At 40.8% G+C, this 22389-nt stretch overlaps 1 protein-coding gene across 1 annotated transcript; it reads left to right on the top strand.

Moving 5' to 3' along the window:
- Positions 1-1514: 1514 nt before the first annotated feature.
- has2 (hyaluronan synthase 2) lies at positions 1515-18095 on the top strand. Its single transcript, XM_034611987.1, has 4 exons — positions 1515-2193; positions 10695-11321; positions 14090-14191; positions 14297-18095. Exons 2-4 carry the CDS (start codon positions 10695-10697, stop codon positions 15224-15226), a joined length of 1659 nt encoding a protein of 552 aa, XP_034467878.1. The 5' UTR covers positions 1515-2193; the 3' UTR covers positions 15227-18095.
- The last annotated feature ends 4294 nt before the right edge of the window (positions 18096-22389 follow it).

Consider the following 22389-nt stretch of genomic DNA (forward strand, 5'->3'; position numbering starts at 1 on the left):
AATAAAAACAATGATACATGATCAAGCCATGCAGAAAACTATGCAGAAATGGTTTGGAAACTATTTAAACACATTTAAATGATATTTCTGATGCTCAAAACTCTTGTTTCAATACATGTAGGTATAATGCTGAATGAGGTTTATTTCATCATTTTAAATCTCAGTGATGCTGTTCAGTGTTGTGGCCCAGTGAAGGAAGTGATGCTGTAAGTTGGGGGAGCGTGCAGCTGTCACTGGAGACTGTCTCTCCTTATCTCTCTCTCACAAGTCGAGCATAAAGCACAGATAGCCTCTCTGACAGGGTTTAACCTTGAAGAGCCACTGTGTCTTTTTGCCTCCACAAATGTTGCTTGATTGCGGCTAAAAGAATCAAGAGAGGATCCAGAAATGAGAAGATGTGTGTGGATTTATTGCTGTAGAATGACAGCCTCTCTATATTAGTCTGTATTGTTAGTCTCACATTTATTGATTTGGGCCTTTTGTCGGATGTTAAACTTGTTTTTATAAATTTGTTTTATAAATCAGTTTTTCAGAAGTAGGGCCTCTAACTTCATTATGCACGATGGCAATACAGGTTTTTTATTCTATTCTATTCTGTTCTATTCTATTCTACATGAAAAATCAGCAATTTCCAGCTTTGTTACAGTACAGCTACAAATAGTTCAGAGTTTTTTCAGTCCACAGAGAATATTTGAAAACTTGAAAACCACAACATTTGGAGCTACGTGGCTCTCTGGACAGTGACGATGTACAAAAAACATTAGTTTCCCAACCGTCCCGTTTTTCCAGGCATTGTGGAGACGCTCCTGATAATGACTGACTCATATGGTCGAACGTAGGAGGGGGGTAACATAACTCCTGATTATGGTTGGATATTCCCTTTAGGTCTCCTTCCAGAGGAGCTACTGTACATGTCAGACCCCAGACTCCGGGTTCTGCATTGCACAGCACTGCCTGCTGGCCAGAGTGTGGAAGTGCACCCTGGGGAATCAATGAAATGACTGAAATTCCACAGCATCCAAACTCCATGCTCACACGTGCATAATGAGCACCTCTCATACAAAGGACTGTTTGCATGGTTATTCATCCAAATTGTTCTTTATGTTACATGCTCTGTTTTTGTCAAAGGCATCACTTTTAGTGCCAAGTAATATACACAGGCTCAAATTAAAGCTCAGTGTTGGAGTGAGCTGTTTGAGTGTACTGTGTGTATGTAAGTGTATGTGTATGGGGGTAATTAGAAACAAAACCTATAGGTTTAACAGCCTCTAAGGGAAAAGTTATAAACCTGCTCTGCTCTAAGGTATGAATGGGGAGCATGAGCAGCCAATGTAAGGGTCTCTCTCTCTCTCTCCCCCCCCCCCCCCCTCTCTCTCTCTCTCTCTCCCTCTCTCCCTCCCTCTCTCTCTCCCTCTCTCTCTCTTTCTCTCGCTCCTCCTCATACCCCCAAAACCTTCCCCTCTTATTAAAACAACACGCCAATCTGTTGTTGCCCGGTAAAAGGGGTTTGGGAGCCGCAGCAGCCCTAAAGGAGACTCCACACACACGCACACAGACACACACAGTCGTCTGGAAGGAATTAGACAGCTGAAACAGCGGCACATTGGCCACTTCTCTGCGCTCTGAGAAACTTGGTTGCCTGGGGAAACTGCAGAAATACTTTACATGCCCCTCAGCAGAGCAAAGAAACATATACATGATCTGTCATTGCTGGAAACTTTTTACATTTTATTTCGTTTTGAATATGACAGACGCTGCCAAAGCCGGTGACTTCTTTTTTGTAACTTTTTGAAACTTTTCAATATGAATCAAAGTGCCAGAAGTTGATGGAGAAGAACATTTATCCTTTTCACATATTCTTCTTTTTATTTATACTTTTTGACATGAAAGATGCCAAAGTTGACGTGATGTTTGTGTGTGTACACCTAAGATGCATGTGTTGCATATGACTGCAGACAGACTCTGACAATCGAAAGACAGGCGGTGCTGACTTTTTTTATTCTGAACGCGCACCTTTCTCATCATCATTTCTTTTTTTTTTTAATGAATGAGGATCGTTTTGTGAGTGGATTCATGAGACTCACTACTCCACAAGTGTCTCTTGAAACTTTGGCAAGACTTTGTCAGAGCTCCCGGAGCTGACCGCATCCTTTTTTCCCAAGGACGAACGAAGAGGACGACAGCTGCTCCAAGGTAAGCGGCCGGTGATCTGTTGGTGACGTGATCCACACAGTGATGAATGATCCACCACAAACCAAACTGAATCATGCAGAAGTGTTTAAAAAACCATTTAAACGCGTTTAAACTACACTTTGGGGAACGTCGATGCGCCAAAAACTTGTTTCAGTACACGTAGGAATATAGTGCAGGTTCTGTGGTTCATTTGATGATTTTAAATTACAAGGATGCTGAACAATACTTGAGCGCAGTGAAGGGAGTGATGCTGGAAGTCGGGGGCGCATCAGCTGTCACCGGAGCAGTCACAAGTCGTGCGTAAAGCGCGGATGGCATCTCCGAAAAGGTTTAAAGTTGAAAAGCAACTGCGTCTTTTTCCTCTATACGTGTTAGATACTTATTTAATATGGTAATATATTAAATCATCGGAAAATAATGTGTATCAAAAGTTTTCCCCTGACTGGCACGGACATTTGCATCTGCTCCTTCTGTGCCCTCTGTGAAAGAGTAAGTAACATTTTGTCCAGATTATATTTTAATATATTATTATAAACTGAGAATAAACTATATGCGTGACGTCCCGAGGCATACGTCACTCTTTGGGCTGTGTGAGCCAATGGGAAGGCTGGAATTGGCCACGTTTTGCGAGTCTCGTGGTCGGGGCGCGTAATTTGATGTGAAATGGGAAACACCGCTATCTGCGCACACGTGAATGGTGAATAGCCCTCATCTATTAGAAGTTAGTTGTTGACAGTGTAATAATTGATAGTGTAGAGATAGTGACATGTTAAATATTAAAATGTTAATTCAGTTAGTCGGATTATTAAAAGTGCAGATGCACAAACATGACTGGGAGCTAATGACAGCTGCACACAGCACCTACAGCGTTAACTTCTTACCTGCTGTTGGCATCATAACTTCCTCACACACCCGCTACACACATCATACACTCATACACAAATGCAAATGAGCATCCGTCACACAGCGTTAACAAACTGTCTTCCTCCATCCGCCCACCCTCACCTCTCAGTTTGCAGATACCATCTGTTGCCCCATGTGAAACCCACACAGGGAATGCCCATCTGCGAGTTGGATGTCTAGCTGTCCTGGCAGTTTATCTGCAATGTACAGTAGAGTTTTAATCCAACACATCCTCTGGCTAATCTTTTTATCGTGCATTTTAACACTCACCGGAACAAGCTGCATCCATCGCCAGTGTCCGCCCCAATGACGCGATGAAGCATGTACTGCAGAATCAATGGCAGCATATAAATCATATTTAGTTTGCAGTGCATGTGTAGATTTCAGATGATAGATGCAGACCACATGTTCTTTCCATAATCCCTACATATGTGGACCTGCTGTCTGAGTATACACAAACTAATACAAACATACAGTTCCTAATCTTGAACCTCCAGGGAGTTCCTTTGCTGAGTGGGGCTTAGTGTGCAGTCGTACAGTAGGTCGGGAAGCAAATCCACCTCTGGAGCCTGTTAGTGGAATACGGAGCATTATGAAGTGTATTCTCATGTGCAATATGTACAGTAAATTCCATGAAGGTGAGAGGAAAAGGAAAAAAAGGGTTGAAACCTGACACCTAACTTTGTTTGGACTCCTCACTCATGACACAGTTTACAGTTATACCGCAGACGTATCAGTGCCACAGGAAGTTCCTCCACACTGCGCACAGAGCAGTCTGCGACTTAAACAGAAGAAGGCATTCCACGACTGGTCTCCATTAGGGCTCCCGACAGTCTCACGTGCCATTACAGCTCACAGCATGGGTCCATCAGTGTAACAGGGCCTTGGGGCTGCCAGGGTATAACCTACTTTAAGTTAGAAGAGAGCGTACATATGTGCAGCCCCTCCCAAACACACAGCCCCACCACCTACCTCATCTCGTCAGCCAGTTTTTTTTCCCCAGGTTTGCTTGGTAAAGTAGCAGTGGAGCGGCGCTGTAGTCAGCCAGCAAAAGGAAAAACTTGTATTCCCTGTAGCCTACCTCATACTGAGTCAGACAAAGTCTCACAGGGAAGAGTGATGCCAATGCTAATGCATGAGTCCAGGAGTTACAGTAGACTGAAGAACGACCCGGGAGCTGGACAAAGTCAATTTTAAGTAGCTGCAAAGAAAACGACTCCCTGACTTTTAAATCCTTTTTATGAAACTGTTGATATTATTTATGCTGAGACATCTCCAATGGTCCAAATTTCATCCGTTGAGTCTGATTGTGATTCTCCGTCTAATGTTATCTCTCAGGCCTGATAACACAGAGTGCTATGAATAGAGCACTGAGGAAGCCAGTTATTTTAGAGCACTGGTGATACAGGTCTGCTGTCAGAAAGGGAAAGTGTTGGATCAATGGATGACACACGGACTGGATCTGTGAAAAGGGAAGGATTGGAATTTAGGGCTTTTAGAAGCAGGAGAAAGAAAACACTCACTGGCTGGAGAAATAAAACCCATTTCACATACACATACTGTGTAAATGCTGCATAGGGCACAAGAGCAGATGTATAGGAGGAAAGCTGCAGAGGCACATTCTGTCAGCTGAGCTGCAGCTGTAATTTGGCTGAGAGTGTTGGAGGCCGCCACGGTGGCGTAACTCCAGTGCCTCAGCTGGCGGCGAACCGAGCCAAGTCCACCACAGTGCCTCGAGTCTCTTTGGTACCTGCCATCCCTACTCTCTCGCTAACTTGTGTCCTTCTAACCCACATTCTCACGTTTCTCAAACGAATACTGTCATCCTCCTTGGCTCTCTCTCTTCCTCTCCCCCTCTTTCTCTCACACCCTCTCTATGCATCGCTTCCTTCTACTCATTCACAAAAAAAAAAAAAAAGATGCTAGAAATGAGTCAACGGGAGAAGAAAATGCCAAAATACCAAACAGTGCAGCTTGCCTTCAAACCTGAGGATAGATTTACCTCTCGTTTTATTAAATCATGAACCGCAGCTTCCTCATCCACCTTCACTTTGAAATTAAATAAAAGTAAAATGATGCAACATCAACTGTTGGAGCCATCGATGCAAAACGCTGCCAGGATGTCATATTATTTTCGCCCTAACATACCTCACTCTTATAGCAAACAGAAGAGAAAATAAAGGGACCACTGGGGGTGCATTAGAAAAAAGAAAAGGGGGAATGTTAAAGTCAGCTCCTTTTTATATTGTACCTTTGCTACTTGCAGCTCTGTCCACCTGAATCCAATAATGTCAGGAGCAGCACAGTGGGTGGGGTTGCTGTTCAGTTCTGGTTCTTATAATGACAACACACGCGAAAACAGCAGCACACTGTGGCCACGTGGGGGGAGGGGGGTTTATGAGAGGGAACGGAGGAAGAGGAGAAGGAGAAGGAGGAGGAGGAGGAGGAGGAGGAGTCTGACACTTCCCAGTGATGCCTTTGAAGACCTGCATCACCTCGCAGCTCCATCCGATTTCACGCTCATTCATACTCGAGCAAGTTGTCAAGAAAAGCACAAGAATTACGATACAATTTTCTTTCCTGTTGCCATCATTACATTAATGGTGTCTTTTGACCTTTACCCGACAAAGGTTTGAATATTTTTCATAATGAGAAGAACAGATTTGCATCATGTATCAAGTGTACTATATGCTAGAGAGCTAAAAGGAGCAGGAAAGGAAGTGGAAAATAAGAGAGCGCTGGCCTTGATCCAGCACTTCCAGTCCTGTGCGTATTGCCTAAGACAGCAGCCAAATCTCTAGTCTTTCCCAGCCGCTCCCTCCTCTCCTCCCCTCTCTTCTCTTCTCTTCTCCTCTCTTCTCTTCTCCTTTCCTCATCATGTGAGTCATTTCCTGCTACAAACGTCAGGGACATCTTCACATTTAAGGCTTTTTTTTTGTTGCTTTTCCAGTCCTGCCCAGCTTGTTCACGCACACACACACACACACAGACACACACACGCACACACACAAACACACACAATGCACACGAATGCTTGTTTAGATTCCAGCTTTCTTCATTTTCACATGTGTACTTTTGCTTTTGGCAGAATCACATTTGTTTGAGATTTCGTTTGAATGAGCTCAGCTCGCCTGGTTTTCTAATACCGTCTTTGTGATTGAAGATCAACAAAATGTATTTATGTCTTTGGTGGATTGGCAATAAGAGGCTTAATTATAAATAACAGTCATATTTCTTTGTTGTCTTATATCTAATAAAGCTGATGACAGTATCATAAATATGAGTTGATTAGATTATAGCCCTTCCTCATGCATGTACTGTACTCTTATAAAACAGTTTTCCAGCCACAGTTGTGAGCTGCCACGTGAGCTGGAGGAATGTTAAAGTTTGATTTGTGAATATCAGTCATGTGGCCATGCAGAGCCCCTGACTTGTGAATATTACCCTTCCAGTCAGTTACTGCTGAGTCACAATAACATTAAGATGTAGGCGTTATGCTTTATCTCATAAATCTGGTTTTTTTTGGCTCCGCTTCCCACTTAAATATACTGCCTGTGCGGCACAGCGAGTAGTCACACTCACTATACATACATTCACACATGCACACATGTCTTCCTGTGGGCCCAAACGCACATTCTCTACATCTACTTTTGCTTAGCGTTCATGTTTGCACATCATGTGCTCACGTGTTGGCACGCGGAGAAGCATTTAACGGCATTCACATTTACACAGACAAGTAATGTAAAGTTATAATGTGATGAGCCTCACTCTCCACAACCCTCTATCGTACACACCCTCCCAATGTGGTGGTCTTTTTAAGCTGCAAAGATTACCCATCTCTCCCTTGGCTTATCAGCGCCTCTGCTGCCCTGCGTCAGTATCGCTCCCTGTCGATTCAGCCCCTCAGGCTCCAACAGGGGTTTAAAGATATTTGCTCATCACTCCATTATCTTACCATCATATCTAGGGGAGTGATGAAGTCAGAATCTAGACGCCAAACTCTGTGTTCTGCAGCTGCAACAAACATGTCTAGTTGTCTGACTGAACTGATAGTTACAGACTGTTATGTAACATAGTCATCACAGCAAGTGATATAATAATTATATACTAAAGTTTCATTAAGCCTGACAGAGAAGACTCCTTTAGTTCTCCATGTAGCAGGGACACGAACACATTAAAAATACAACTTTGTGAGACTTAAAAGACTAAATAGAAGCTCCAAAAATATCTCAAATTTATACTCACAAAGAATTTAGTGGACTAACTTACTTAAGGGTGTGTATTATTTTCAGCATAGCACCAAACCTGTCACAATTCTTTAAGAAGTTACAGTACGCCTGGCTGGAATGTTTCTCATTCACACAGCAATAGGAATAATTCTACTTACATCGGCTGTAGTTTATTATGTAGTTTATATAACAGTATGTGCAGGTCTATTCATAGCTAACAGGGTTATAGCTCGTATAACTCAACTGAATGACGCATAATGGTTGAATTCAGAGAGGTTTAGCTCCATATTAATATACCAACAATGGGAAAGATATAATCATAATCTTTTGGTGAACTCACAGTGAAGTTTGAGGGTTCTGTGCCTTGCTTCATGGTGCTTTGGCTATTCTAACCCAGTTTCCACTGTCTTAACATCAAGACTGCGACCACCCCAACACATGCATCCATCCATTTTGTCTGTTAAATCTCAGCAGAAAAGAGATTGTAATGCAATTCACTTTGAAAAGAGCCACATTTTCTCCTGAGGATAGTTATGCTAGTGAAGTAAAATGATTGATTTCATTCATTTGTCTCTTTGCTGACCCACCACCTATTCTGTGTCCCTTCAAGACTAAACAAGACTGTAATATTTTCTCTGCAGCAGAGCCAGACAAAGTTTTACTCAAGAGACCGTTAATGACGTCGGAGTGAGACCAACCCAAACTCACCATGAGGCTGAACACACGCACACACACACACGTAAACATGAGGAGATATTGATGAGGTTTTAATGCTCACATGTGCCAAGATATAAAAACAAATAAAGCTAGGCTGAAATCATCCACATGTGCTGATGACAACTTCCACTCGCAGGGACACAGGCCATACAAACATCTTCAGTGACATCATCCACATGTGTCGCTGACACAGAAGATATTCGACTGATTAGAGGCGGTATCTCTCAGGGGCCGGGGCCAATTTGAGGTGATTTTTTTTTATGTGGATGCAGTGGATCTGTCTGCAGTCTGAGTTAATTGTTAGTCTGCCACATTAAATCACACGCCCAACACGTTGCATGATTCGGTATGAAGACCAAAGCATCCAAACAGGTGTTCTGTGCTCTGTACTGAATCACAGAATTCACTAAATTGACTGTGTCTGACAGAGCTCTCATTGGTCTGGACTGAGAGAAACGCCGAGGGTTAATGTCTGAGGAACATGACCTGAAGGAATTTCACAGTTTGGTTTTGTACTGTGGCCACAAACGTTTTTTTCTTTTTTCTTTTTTTTTCACCAGAGATCATAAATAAACAAACATTCAAGAAGCAACAAACACTGTGTGGAGTTTGCATGATCTCCATGTGTGCGTAGTGGTTTGGTCCAAGTTTCCTCCTACAGTCCAAAAAGGGAGCAGGAAACTCCCAGTCGAGGTGAATTGCTCAGTCTATGTTACACCTATGATATCACGGCGAACTGTCAGGAGGGCCATTACATCATTAAATGAGTTTGTCTTCTGTCTTAGTACTTGGATTTAAGGGCTAAGATTTGGACTAGAAAAACTACACATAAGTACACAGTGTATCATTTGATGGCACATTTATGGTAAAACATTTATGCTCTGAAAGAGTGACTGGGTTCATTCTAAGTTGCCATGGTTAGACAGTATGACAGAGTTTGTTCTGCAGCACCTTGTAAAGTTATAAAACATACGTACAGTATGTATAGACACACACACACACACACACATACATGCAACTGAAATAAGTTGTAGGATGGAATGCATTCTCAGCTTAACATAATTAAAAATCTGTATTTTTATAGACACACACAAACACCCCCTCCTCTCTCTCTGTCTCTCACTCTCTTTGTCTGCACTAGCGTAATACGTTTTTATACAGTACAGTGCATTTGTGTGTGTGTGTGTGTGTCAGGGGTCTTGTAAATGAGCAGCTGACGTTAAGAGCCTTGCCACGTGCCAGAGGAGGCCTGCTGGCTGTGGCCTTCTCATCCAATGATCAGATGAACAAGGCATTATGTCCGAGCCAAAGGGTGGGTGTGTATGTGTGTGTGTGTGTGTGTTTGAGAGTGTGTGTTAGCTCATCCTCTCTGTGCTTCCTGTCTGTCTTCTTTTCTTGCTCACCTTTACACACTTTCTTTTACGTTGTTCCGTCTCTGTAGCTCTGTCCCTCTTTACTCTTCTACTTTACTGTCATTACAATTATTTCATTTTTTCTCTCCATCCATCTGTCTTGTGTGTATAGGTGTGGTGTCACTACTCTTGCCAAATCACAGACACTGCTGGGCTTCATGTTCTCTTCTTTTTTATTTTATTGCCTGTCCCGATTCACATGTCTTGCTAAAACTTACATCCATTGTACTACAATCTAAAATGTATTGCTCTCTAATAGTGCACCAAATCAATGAAGCTGCACCATAACCAATTTCAAAAGTTTACAAATGCAGCACAAAATGTTGCATGAGCCTCACAGACTCTCCGATTAAGAAACGCATACTTTGATCTTCCTGATTGATACATGTTCTCCATAACGTGTAGAGCAGCATCATGTCATACCGTCCCTCTCTTCACAGAACATCTTTATCTTTGTGTAATCACACAAACCCTCCGTTTTTATGCTTTGTCTGGGAGTCTCAGAGGGGAAGAAACACACGTGCAGCCTTAGAAAATCTAAAAGGCTCTTGTCTTCTTCTTCCCACGGAGATATAAACAGATGACATCACAGGGTGGTCCGCACTCCGTTGAGCTGAGCTGGGCCATGCTGAGTGGGTCTCCGTTGGTCTGCCAAACAGATGGCGGCTGCAACATAATGAGGGCTGGAAACAAACTTTTCACATTTTCAGCAGAAGCTCTTGAGCAGCAGGGCCCATGTTCGTAAGAGTGTCGCTCAGAAAGCAAAGGATGTTCTTCATCTGTCCCCACTAAAAACACACAGAGAGATCTTTAGAGGGTTGTATTCTTATATTGCACTTTGCCTTTACAACACCACAGAAAAGAGAATGATTCCATAATTGTTCCTCCAAAACATTTATGGTGAGTGTTTGCTGTGGCAGACAGCTTTTTGGTTAATTAGGTCAAGGAATCTTGTAATGTGAGCCCACCCACACTATGTGCTACTCACAACTGTCTGACATTTAGACAGGGAGGAGTAGACAGAAGGAGAGGGGGAGGGAGGGAGTTAAAAAGAAGAGGAAAAACTTCAGGGCTTCTCTACCTGAGTTTGTTGTAATAAAACAAGGGTTCATGTGCAGTAGGAGAGCAAGTTCAAGATCTGTGAATAAGCATTTCAAGACTTACAAGTAATATGCAGTCCAACAATCATAAATTGTTTGCGCCACAGTCTTTAAATCAAACCTTTTTCTTTTGTCCCTAGATGAAGTGTCAAAGAATTCTCACCTACCTGCGGATATTGGGCACCACCATGTTCGGCGTGTCTCTCCTGGTAGGCATCTCCACAGCCTACATCATGGGCTACCAGTTTTTCACCACAGCCGGCAATCACCTATCCTTTGGCCTGTATGGTGCCATCTTGGTTGTCCACCTCATCATCCAGAGCCTCTTTGCGCTCCTAGAACACAGGAACATGCGGCGCTCCCTAGAGACGCCGATCAAACTGAACAAGTCCCTGGCGTTGTGCATCGCAGCGTACCAAGAAGACCCAAACTACCTGAGGAAATGCCTGGTGTCGGTGAGGAGGCTGACGTACCCGGGGATCAAAGTGATCATGGTGATTGACGGGAACTCAGACGATGACTTTTACATGATGGAGATTTTCAAAGAGGTGATGGGATGGGACAAATCGTCCACCTACGTGTGGCGTAGTAACTATCATCACAGGGGGCCCGAGGAGACGGATGAGAGCTACGCTGAGAGCCTTCAGCAAATCTCCAGGCTGGTGCTGAACAACAAGTGTGTGTGCATCATGCAGAAGTGGGGAGGGAAGAGAGAAGTCATGTACACAGCCTTCAAAGCACTGGGGAGGAGCATTGACTATGTGCAGGTAAGGCAAATTCAATTAGAAACAGGTTTTAATAGAGGGGTTTTAAATTCGGACAGTGATGGAATGGTTAATGACGGGTTGGGTGGTTGGTTGGCTGGCTGCTTAGACGGACAGACGGATAGATGCATGGTTATGAAAAGGGGCAGAACATTTTGAAGAGAGATGCAAGGAAGGGAGGACCTAAGAACACCATTGCTTTAAATCAGACACCATTATTAGGTAAAATATTCAGAGGTTGGTCGGTGTCTTTCTGTGTAGATGTGCTCAGGAGGTAAGACAAGGACAGTTGACATCAGAAGAGAGGATGTAATCCAGATTGAGGGACAGGGAGCTAATTTGAATTAAATATGGAGGTAAAGGGAGAAGAAGGGGATTTCAGAGAAAAGGGGAAGGGGGGGCTCTGCCAAGCCAAACATGGAGTCTACAAAGAGTCTTTTGTGTCGGCTTTAGACGTACGGTAGCTCGTGCATCATGTTGTGAAGTGTAGCGTGAAAAAAGGGGCAGCAGTAGCTGATGTCTAAGTGTAATAGCAGATCTGTTTCACAGAGCTGAGTGTGACATCATATACTGTACATGAGTGGTGTTCAGGAGTCGCAGGCCAAACCCGTGTCAGAGGAAAGTTACATTTAGTAAGAGTTTGTTTGCTGAGTCTGAAATAAAGTCGCCATAGAAAACAACCGATCTAACTTTCAGCTGTATGGAGTTCAATGAACTACCACCATCAGTGAAAATGAGTTAAACCACAGTAATCTCAGTGTTTGTTAATGACACTTAAATGGTATCCTCTGAGAACCCGGCTCCCTAGTGTGTTTGGCTAATGAATATGGTCTTATAATGCTAACATTGTGTGGTTTAGCCTAAAATGTAAACAGGCACTCCAAACATAAACAGCGATGCAAGGCTCTGCAAGACAAGCTGATGTGTTTTAATCCTGCAGGAAATGTGTTTTTTACCCTGCAGGTGGTAAAAGTTAAAGGAAATGTGGGCCGTTGTGGTCATAAACTATGAGCATAGTTATTCTTCATTCAAGCTTTACAGCTTTTGAAAGAACAAACAACACATTGTGCCTGTACAACACAATCTTACTCAATTCCGTACACTTAGGGGATTTGCTACTGTTTCCTTGCGTGTTCTTTTAATATATGACCTGTAGCTCATAGTGGATAATGTTCACCATCGTTATGTTGATATTACTGTGTAATTCACATTACTTTCAGATTTTATGACTTTTCTCTGTCTGTGCTGCTGTCGCACAACATGTTTGCATTTAGCAGTATCCTGTAATTATCACTACTGGCTACATACATCCCTGCTCAGCAAAAAAATATATAGTCTAGGTTTAAACTTTTTTTTTTCTTCTACAAAGTAAAAGCAGACTGAAGGGTGGAGCAGGCACATGGAGTTGTCTGACTTGACTCAACTTCCTGAAATTACTCATCAGTGCTAAACAGTGAAATTAATTGCATTTTCCGTTGACATTGTTTTTTTTTCTTTAAATGAAAGATTGTTTAACACTACACGCAATCACGTCTATGTACATGAGTACTATGTACTGCAAGAGTGAGGTGCTAATGGTGTGATAATTGTCCTTTGGTGAAAAAAATACACATGAATTAACCGCAGACTGAAAGTTTAATTCTCACATTTAGACCTTCATGATTAATTAGGTTTACATAATGTGTGTCCTTGTAGTGTGCTGGATCATTTTCTGTGGGACTGAACAAGAACTGAAAGATAGAACTGGTAGAATGCTTTAGGATTCATGTTACATGTTAGAACATATCAAGCGTTCTAATTTCAAAAGATTTGTGTTTTTGCAACACTGCTTTGAGTAGTAATGTGTAAAGATTCTCTCTTGACTCAAACGAAAAAGCTGTATCCAATTTACAAACCTGGCATTGGTGTGGAAGTAAAGTAGAAACCTCTGTCAAACTGCCCAAAACATGATGCGTCATCACATCATATTTGTTCTGTTGTATTCAGCTGGTGCTGTTACAAAAATACAGTTTGAGCAGCGATAGAAACGCAAAAAGAAACCCCCATTGATTTCAGTGAGTCTCCATTACAAAAAGGGGGATTTGGAAGATAAAAAACTCTTTGATACAAGGCTAACACCTGCAGACAGCTACAGCCCGCCAAAACCTTGTGTTCAACAGATTACAAAAGCACTAACGGCTGTGCTCCGGATAATCATGCCAGTACATTTACATGTGAAGGGAAATGTTGTGGGCCTGTATTCAACCAAAGAAAATCCAAGTCAAAGGAAATTAGATAGTACTCAAAAGATATTATTTGCAGCAAATGAAATTATTTTAACCTAATTATAAGGTAAACATATCAACACATTTACCAACTCTGATGTAAAAGCCTCAAATGTCAAACACACAGATCAGTTAGCTTAGCATTATTAGCTTAGCGATACGCCATGTTTGTTGAGTTGTGAAAAGCAAACTACTTTTTGCAAAGTTTACACTCAACTTTTTGACCAACACCAACCTCTTCTTCTTTGACATGACGTCAGTTTGTCAACAGGAATAAAAGTTAGACCGGACAGCCTTCATTAGGTTGGGCGAGTTAGGCTGTCGACATGGAGGACAGGATACTACTATAATACAGTTTTAAATAACATAGACATGTTTTCATACTTTGCATGAAACAATCAGGGGAGACTTTGCTTGAGACAAGATTTAAACCTGGTCTAGCAGGTCCAATTCTGCAGGTTTGACCCTGAAACACAAGTTAAATCACTGTTTATTTTTCTGGCTTAGGTGTGTGACTCTGACACCATGCTTGACCCAGCATCATCGGTGGAGATGGTGAAGGTGCTTGAAGAAGACCCGATGGTTGGAGGGGTTGGAGGAGATGTACAGGTTAGTGACAAAACATCCTCGCAAATGACGCAACTTACAAAATGAGCATTTCACATCAACATGTTAACCCTCCAACTTTTGTCTTGCTTGTCAATCCACACCTAGATCCTGAACAAATATGAGTCATGGATCTCCTTCTTGAGCAGTGTACGGTACTGGATGGCCTTCAACATTGAACGGGCTTGCCAGTCCTACTTCGGCTGTGTGCAGTGCATCAGCGGGCCTTTAGGAATGTACCGAAACTCACTCCTGCATGAGTTCGTCGAGGACTGGTACAACCAGACATTCATGGGATCCCACTGCAGTTTCGGGGATGACCGTCATCTCACAAACAGAGTTCTCAGCCTTGGGTATGCCACCAAATACACAGCAAGATCAAAGTGCCTCACAGAAACTCCGGTTACGTACTTGCGATGGCTCAACCAACAGACTCGATGGAGTAAGTCATATTTCAGAGAATGGCTATATAACTCCATGTGGTTCCACAAACATCATCTATGGATGACTTATGAGGCTGTGATCACAGGCTTCTTCCCATTTTTTCTCATTGCCACTGCGATCCAACTCTTTTATCAAGGAAGGCTGTGGAATATTTTGTTATTTCTGCTCATTGTGCAGGCAGTGGCATTGATCAAGTCATCATTCGCTAGTTGCCTTAGAGGAAACATTGTCATGGTGTTCATGTCGTTCTATTCTGTACTGTACATGTCAAGCCTGTTACCAGCCAAAATGTTTGCAATAGCAACAATCAACAAGTCTGGCTGGGGGACCTCTGGGAGGAAAACCGTAGTAGTGAACTTCATTGGTCTGATTCCAATATCAGTTTGGTTCACTATCCTCTTCATTGGGATTATCTACACATTAATCCTGCAGGCTAAAAAACCTTTTCCTGAATCAGAAAAGATCATTCTGGTCATAGGGGCAGTTGTTTATGCCAGTTACTGGGTCGTACTGTTGACGTTGTATACAGTGCTCATAAATAAGTGTGGGAAGAGGAAAAAGGAAACACACTACGATATGGTGCTGGACGTATGACTTACAGTCATTGTTTACCACTGAACTCTCTTTCTGGGTTGTTTTCTCTGTCACAGTGTTATTGTCATGCAAATGTTCTGCAGATGCAGAGCAGCTCTGGAGGCAAAATTGTTTGAGTTCAACCGAAATGGGGAAAGAACCAGAATTGGGGGGGAAAAAATTCTCCCGACCCTTTGAACTGGAGTTGCACCAACATTTTGTAGGTTCTTCCTTGGCCCATGCTCCATTCTAATTTGTGGTGCAAATTGGTCCTGAACATTTTTTTGTGTTCCTGCTGACAAACAAACTAACAGACACAGGTGAAAACATTGGTGGAGGTAATACATTTCACCCAAATATGTTGAATATCAGCTAGCATAGGCTAACGAGCTAACCAGAAAAACTGTAACAAGAGCGCTAGGCTTTGTAACATTAGCTACCTCTTGTCATTTTCACTGGGCTTTAGTCTGACATTACCAACTTAACTAAAGAAGTTTAGGTTTTTGCCTTACACACTTTTGACTCAACCATTGAACCCATTCGGTATTAACTTGACCTGTAAGAATATTTTACCTCCAGAGCATCACTGGTATCTCTAAGAAATGTTTTTACACCCTAACCAGAAACCAATTTATGTTTTTGCTCCCGACAAAAACTGCAAGTATATTTCAAAACATTGAGGATTACATTCCTAACTGTAAAGGCCACGTGTAACTCATTGTAAGTCTGTGTGGATCCAAACAAAGGAGATTGGCCATTTTACCATTTCATAAAAAAAAATCCCCAAAAAGTTAAACTACATGTGTTTAACATTTTATTGTCCTGTTGTTACTTCTGGGACATGTGCATTGGTGTATGTTTCCAGTGTTTTTTTTGGAAGAGCTACAGTATAAATTGGCAAAGACTGAAACTGGCAGAAAGGTCTTTAAAACGCAGAGCTGCTCTCTTTCCTGTTGTTGCACTCATGGCATATGGGTAAGACACAAACTTTGCAGTAGTCATCACATTGTGTGCATATATTTAAAATGCATCTATTTCAACACAATCATTTAGGTACATAAATAATTGCAACTGCCAAATTTCCATGCCAGCACAGTTTTAGGTTGTGTTTGTGAGTTACAGTTTAGTAAATAATTAGCTGTTTAAAATTAATTATATTGTATCTTGAATGTGTAAAGGTGCAAAGTCCTCAAAATCTCCCATTCGTGGTAACAAAAGGCAACAAATCTATAACGTTTGAAAGTGTGGATATTTCCATGTCTTGTCTTTGAACAATTATCTTTTATCCCCATATGACGTGAATGCAGATTTTTTTTTTCTTGTCAGCGTTTACAAAGTGAAGATTCTCTAGCTGATCACCTATTGTTAGATATGATCTCCACCAGATCAGGTGAACAGGCAAACATGTGACCAGAAGAGAGACGGTGTATTAATATTGCTGCTGTGACTGTTTTATCTTTAAAGAAATTCATTCTCATTTTGAATGATGGGTGTATTTTGGCAAAGTAGTCTTTATTGTTCTTTCTACCAAGCTGAATGAACAACACCAAGTAGACATGGTGGACATGTTCCAATCCAAAGATCTTGTGATTTATTTTGCCTTCCACTTGCCCTTGTCTCTTCCTTTCTTCACAGACTCTATTGACTGTTTCTTTGCATGTTGAATAACTTGCAAGATAAGAAGTAAATGTGAGAAAAATGTACCTATTGTGGTAAAAGTACTACCTGATAATAGGAATGTGAATAGGGGCACTTGATGGATGGAACCATCATTTTGGAATGAGACAAGTCCAGTGTTTGCTAAAGAGCAGGAGCAGACATGAGTTTAATTCTTATGCACTTTTATGTCTCTCCTGTCGTCCAGTGTGATGCTTGACGTAATCAAGATGAAATACCTCAGTAGTTCTCTTTGCATTGCATCAAGGCGTCAAGATGCTGTCTAAAGACTGATGCATTCTGAAGGTGTCAAGTAATTTATGATCTGTTTGTGGTATTAAATATAAAGGTGTCCTTTTTTTTTATATGCGTTTTCCTAATTAAGTCAAAGCTGGATCTCTATGCCTTGTCGGCCCTTTGCTGTAGCCGTTTACTTATTGTTACCTTGTATTTCAATGCCTTTTTATATATATAGACATTTTTATTCTATTTTTGCTTAGCTGCCAAAGATTCTTTATTTTCAATTATGTTTTTTATAAGAAATGTGGAAAAATGTAATTGTTGTTTCTTTCAACTGTTCTGACAATGACTTGTGTATCTGACCAAACAATGTGAAATTATGAGCTGGGGGTTTTGTCTGCAATAACAACAGTAAAAATGCAATTTGTAGGGATAAGTTATTGATATCAAGATATATGGTGAACCTGTGTTTTTTTTTTTTTTTTACTTTGTACTTAGATAAACAACCAGCTTATTTATGTAAGAACTTTCTGTGGTTTACAGGATTCTGTACTTAGTAAGATGCCCTCTGGAATTCATATAAAAACCCAAAGGCTCCATATGTTTACACTGCAAAAAACAGAAAATACATGATTTTTAATATATACAGCATGAAAAACTTTTTTTCACAACTGCTAGAATTTTTGCAGTGTTGAAACTATATGTGTATCCGGTGTTAAGTTTTTGATGCAATAAACAATAAAGCCAAAGCAGACTGAAAACTTTCATCCAAAAACATTTGCACAAAAACTGCAAACTATGTATGTTTTAAAGTTGTGAAGTGCCTTACTAAGCAAAAACAAATGAAATATATATTGAGACATTCTGTTTCAAGGTTTTAATGAATGAGATCAACAGATGAACCATGAGGTCGTCTTCAAGCCAAACTCGTCATGGGCAGTATTAGTATCGTAAAGCACTTTTGTGTTGTGCCAAATAAAGTAAATTGTTTTAATTTGATGTTGTTGGATTTTTTTTTATTTAGTTTTTATCTGCTTGATGGATGGGTGGAAGTCATCTTTAACTAATCAAACTAAAAGAAGCCATTGTTAGCTCAGCATTAATGGGCATCCTCTACGGAGGCCAGCTAGCACTTGAAACAAAACATATAATCTTACATGTTTTCTGTCTTTTTGCCAGTGTTGTTTGAACAGATGATTACAGACATACATCTGCCACCTTAAATGTATTGTGTACTTCTCTGTATTTACAAGTAATGCTAAAACTAATGATCTAAATCAATGGTTTTACTAGTTTTTCGAGACAAACTTAAGCTCTACAGAATGAGAAAGTATGTACAAAAGGTTTAGCTTCATTCATAATAATGGTCATTAACGCTCAAAACAATGTCTGAGCATTTTCCTTGTGGGAATTGTGTGAAGTTGAAATTATTATTGGGTTGTTCAGACACCAGGATGTCAAGAAAAAAAATTCTGTCGTTGAATGAACCAGTTGATATTGGACACACCTTTCAATTTTTTATATTTAAATGAAACAACATGCTACCATGAGTATGTAACTGGGTTCTGAGAAAGCGTGCCGCCCAAAGGTGAGTCAGCCCATGTGAATTTTGACAGAAGTCCCAGAACGCCAGTCTAAGCACAGATTTGGATCAAGCATGCTGGTTGTGTTTATGTGTGTTACAGTCGGTGTGTACAAGCAGAACATGAGAGGAAATCTGAATACATACATTTATGCATGCGCAGACAAATGTAATTTGGTACACAGTAATCACAGTGATTTTGGTGGACTGGACATGACCTATTGTAGCCAGCTGGCCAGTGTGTTGATATTGTAGCCAACACGTTTGTGCGTTTTTGTGTGTGTTAGGTCCGTATCGAATCAGATGACTCACGAGAAGGAGAACAGTGATCCTTTATCAGAGGGTGGACAGTTGTCAGGACAAACCTATTTGTTGGACACATACACATACACACACACAGTCATAGTATTAGTAATTTGGGTTCAGAGCAGGAGCATATGTCCTAATGTCTTAAATCATTGTCCAATTCTGTGTAAAATCCCTGATAGTGATGTGAAAAAAATATCCTGTCTTTCTCTCTGTCTGCCTGTTTGTTTCAGCATGTTTTTTCAGTCATTGTCAGACTTTCTCAGCTGGCTCTGTTTACTGGCACCAATAATGGAAACTTTAGAGCATCTGCAGGCCATAGTTTGTCCTTTGAAGAAATGGGTGCGGGTTGTGCTTTCCTTTCACCTTACCAAGTGTTCATGGGATTACCATTGCTAATTATATCAGGTGAATTTATCCATCAAAAGCATCAAAAGATAAGTCTGGCAGCAGACCATGTAACAAACACCAACTGCCCTTATATATTCATGTATTTCTCTGTGCAATTGTTATCAAATTTTCTTTTTCAAACACATCAATGTAGCACTGTTTGATACTTTTTGACAATTAACCCACAGTGTAGATCACAGTGAATCAATCCGATTCACGATACATAGTGCCAGAAATAAACACTAGAGCCCCAATTGTGTATTAATCAGCTTCTGTTTGAGTAAAGTTGCTTAAAATGAGAGTGCCCAGATATTTCAAGAGAGAGTTCACTAATAGGCGGACCATGGTCCGGGTCCGGGATCCAGACGTCATCATATCCAGACAGCATCTATGTCCGGCTATAACAGACAGATCATTGATATAACTGACATTTAATATGAGGATTGCTTATATGAGTTACTATGTTGACATCTTGCAGTTATTTCATGTCATTTCCTTTCCCACAGTTAAAAATACAGATTTTTTTTTTTTTTACTTTTTACTGATTTATTTTACTCAACTGAAATCCATGTGCCATAAAGATCCCCTCCAACACTCTTACTAACTCTCTGTATCTCCTGTGTTGTGTCTCCTGGTGAAATTATTCTCATACGTGCAGAAGAGAAAAGCACATGTGGGTAGAGCAGCAGGGGCAGCAAGGCTGTCAGTGCGTCAGCATTCAACGCCATCGCTGCTCTGACGACTCTGCCAAATACATTACAGCACTGCTTAGTCCCGTTGCTAGCTAGCTAATGGCTCCCTACTGGCAAACTGTCTCCAGCAGCTGACTGAAATGTGCCCTGCTCTTCTCTCTCAGCTGCGATCTACTTTTCTCAGTGGATTACAACTACGTTGCCTTTACTTTACTTAACCCTACCCCTGTGCTTGACCCTAAAGCCTAACCTTAACCCGACTCCTTGAGTTGTAACTATAATGTTACCTTCCGGTCCCAGAAAGATTGTTTCACAGAGACTTAAACTTTGGACAACTTGGCTGACACAAAGAGCAGTTTCCTTCACAGCTCCCCTGTGGTGCTACTTAATGTTTTTTTTGTAAGACTTGGACTACAAACTCGGTAAGATTGTTCTTCTGCTTCTGAGAGCACAGATTTACTCAAAACCATTAAATGACACAATCGATGTCACTAACATGACTTATCAGTGTTTACTACAGTTTGACTGACCCACTTTCTTTGATGCATATAAGCAATATACTGTATGTGAGCAACAATCTGTAGTGTTAAATGATTTTACAAACATCTTTGTTTGAATTCTTGTCATTGGGCAGTTCTGTAAATCAAAGAGCAGGACTGCTTTATGGTAATACTACATTTTATGTGTTTTTTTAAACACAAAAATTTGAAGAAGAAGAGCACAGCTAATGTCAGTTTGCAGACTTTTTAGCTATATTGCTTCTAATCTGTAAAACAGGGAGCAGTTAGTTACCTGAAAAGCTGAGTTTGGTCTCAAGTCCTCAGTTCCACTGCCAACAAACGGTGTCTCTTCTTGGCTTGTAAATTGCACTTCCCAGGTTGCTCACATTGTCTTGTTTTGTTGAGGAGCCAAGGAACTGCAAGCATCGACTGTGCCATTTCTTGGGTGAGTGGTTCTAAAGAAACAGAAAAAGAGAAGATTAAGTTACAGTCACTTATAGCTTGAGAGACATCCACACAAAGGACATAATCAATAACAGCAGTGCGTCACTAAGATGGCTGCACCCGGTCAAAGCATAGATTACAGTGTAAAAACTAACTGCTCCAATACCTGCACAGGATCATCTAACCTGTGGAAGTGAGACCCAAGCTCTGCAAGTTTTTGCTCAATGTAGCAGTTACACATGATCAGTTATAATAGTTGATGCATTGCAACTCTGCATCATTTGTCATTGTTGTTGAGCCATCTGAGTAAGACAGCCTCAGCTGTCAATCATGAAATTTCACTTTTCAAATAACTCATTAAAACCAAACATGCCAGAAAAAGATTACCCTTACATACATTAGTATGATAAGAAATACATAAAATTACAGAAACCGTCTTTGAGAAACATGTATTTGCAGAGTACTTTGATTTTTTTTGTTTGGTCAATGTTATATCCACTGACATGGAGGAGGCGATTATGACGTGTACTGCAGCCACCAGGTGGCGATCAAGACACTTTAGCTTCACATATGGGGAGCTGTTGTGTCGTCCCTCTTCATATTGCTAAAACTAACTTTACAGACTTGAAAGTGAATTCCATAACTGCATAACTTCAGGGGTGAAACAGATCCATGTCTAGTCAATGTCTTCAGTAAAAACACAGATTATTCTGTCTGGTCAAAGGATCAAAATCATACAAAGTGATTTAATTAATCTACATGCACTGGAAAATTTAGTTGGTACACCGCGGTAAAACTGACACAATGTAATACAACAGCCCTGTGATAAACCCACCCCAGGTCTTATTAAAACTGTTTTAAAAAATGTTGGTTTATTTTGAAGGCTTTACTTTGTGGAGCATCTTCACATTGACCTCCCACCTTTTATCATTCATACAGTACCAGTCAGAAGACCAGCTGGTTCAACTACAGAAGTAAAACTTTATTCTAAAGTAAAGACAACTAGATATTTACTTTATGTATATGATATTCTATTTGTTTGAGCTTTGCCTCTTTCTTTTAACTACAATGCCACATTTACTCACTGCTTGCCAGTAATAATGGTTTGTGAAGCATTCACTAAAGAATGCTACTTAATATGATAAAACAGGTGAATTTAGAAATCAGAAACATGTTCTCAAATTTTTATTGGGTGCAAATTCAGGACACACAATCTAAACAGTAGTAAGCATGCACATAAATTACAGAGTATTACTGTGTATTATTATGGGATGGGAAATTTTAGGCTGGATACACTAGAAAAGTAAGATTACAGGTGATGCATGGAAAGAAAATCTAAAACAGGCCTCTGTTTGGTGCACCAGTGGTTTAGTT

The sequence above is a fragment of the Hippoglossus hippoglossus genome, chromosome 16 (assembly GCF_009819705.1).
Source record: "Hippoglossus hippoglossus isolate fHipHip1 chromosome 16, fHipHip1.pri, whole genome shotgun sequence".
Classification (NCBI taxonomy): domain Eukaryota; kingdom Metazoa; phylum Chordata; class Actinopteri; order Pleuronectiformes; family Pleuronectidae; genus Hippoglossus; species Hippoglossus hippoglossus.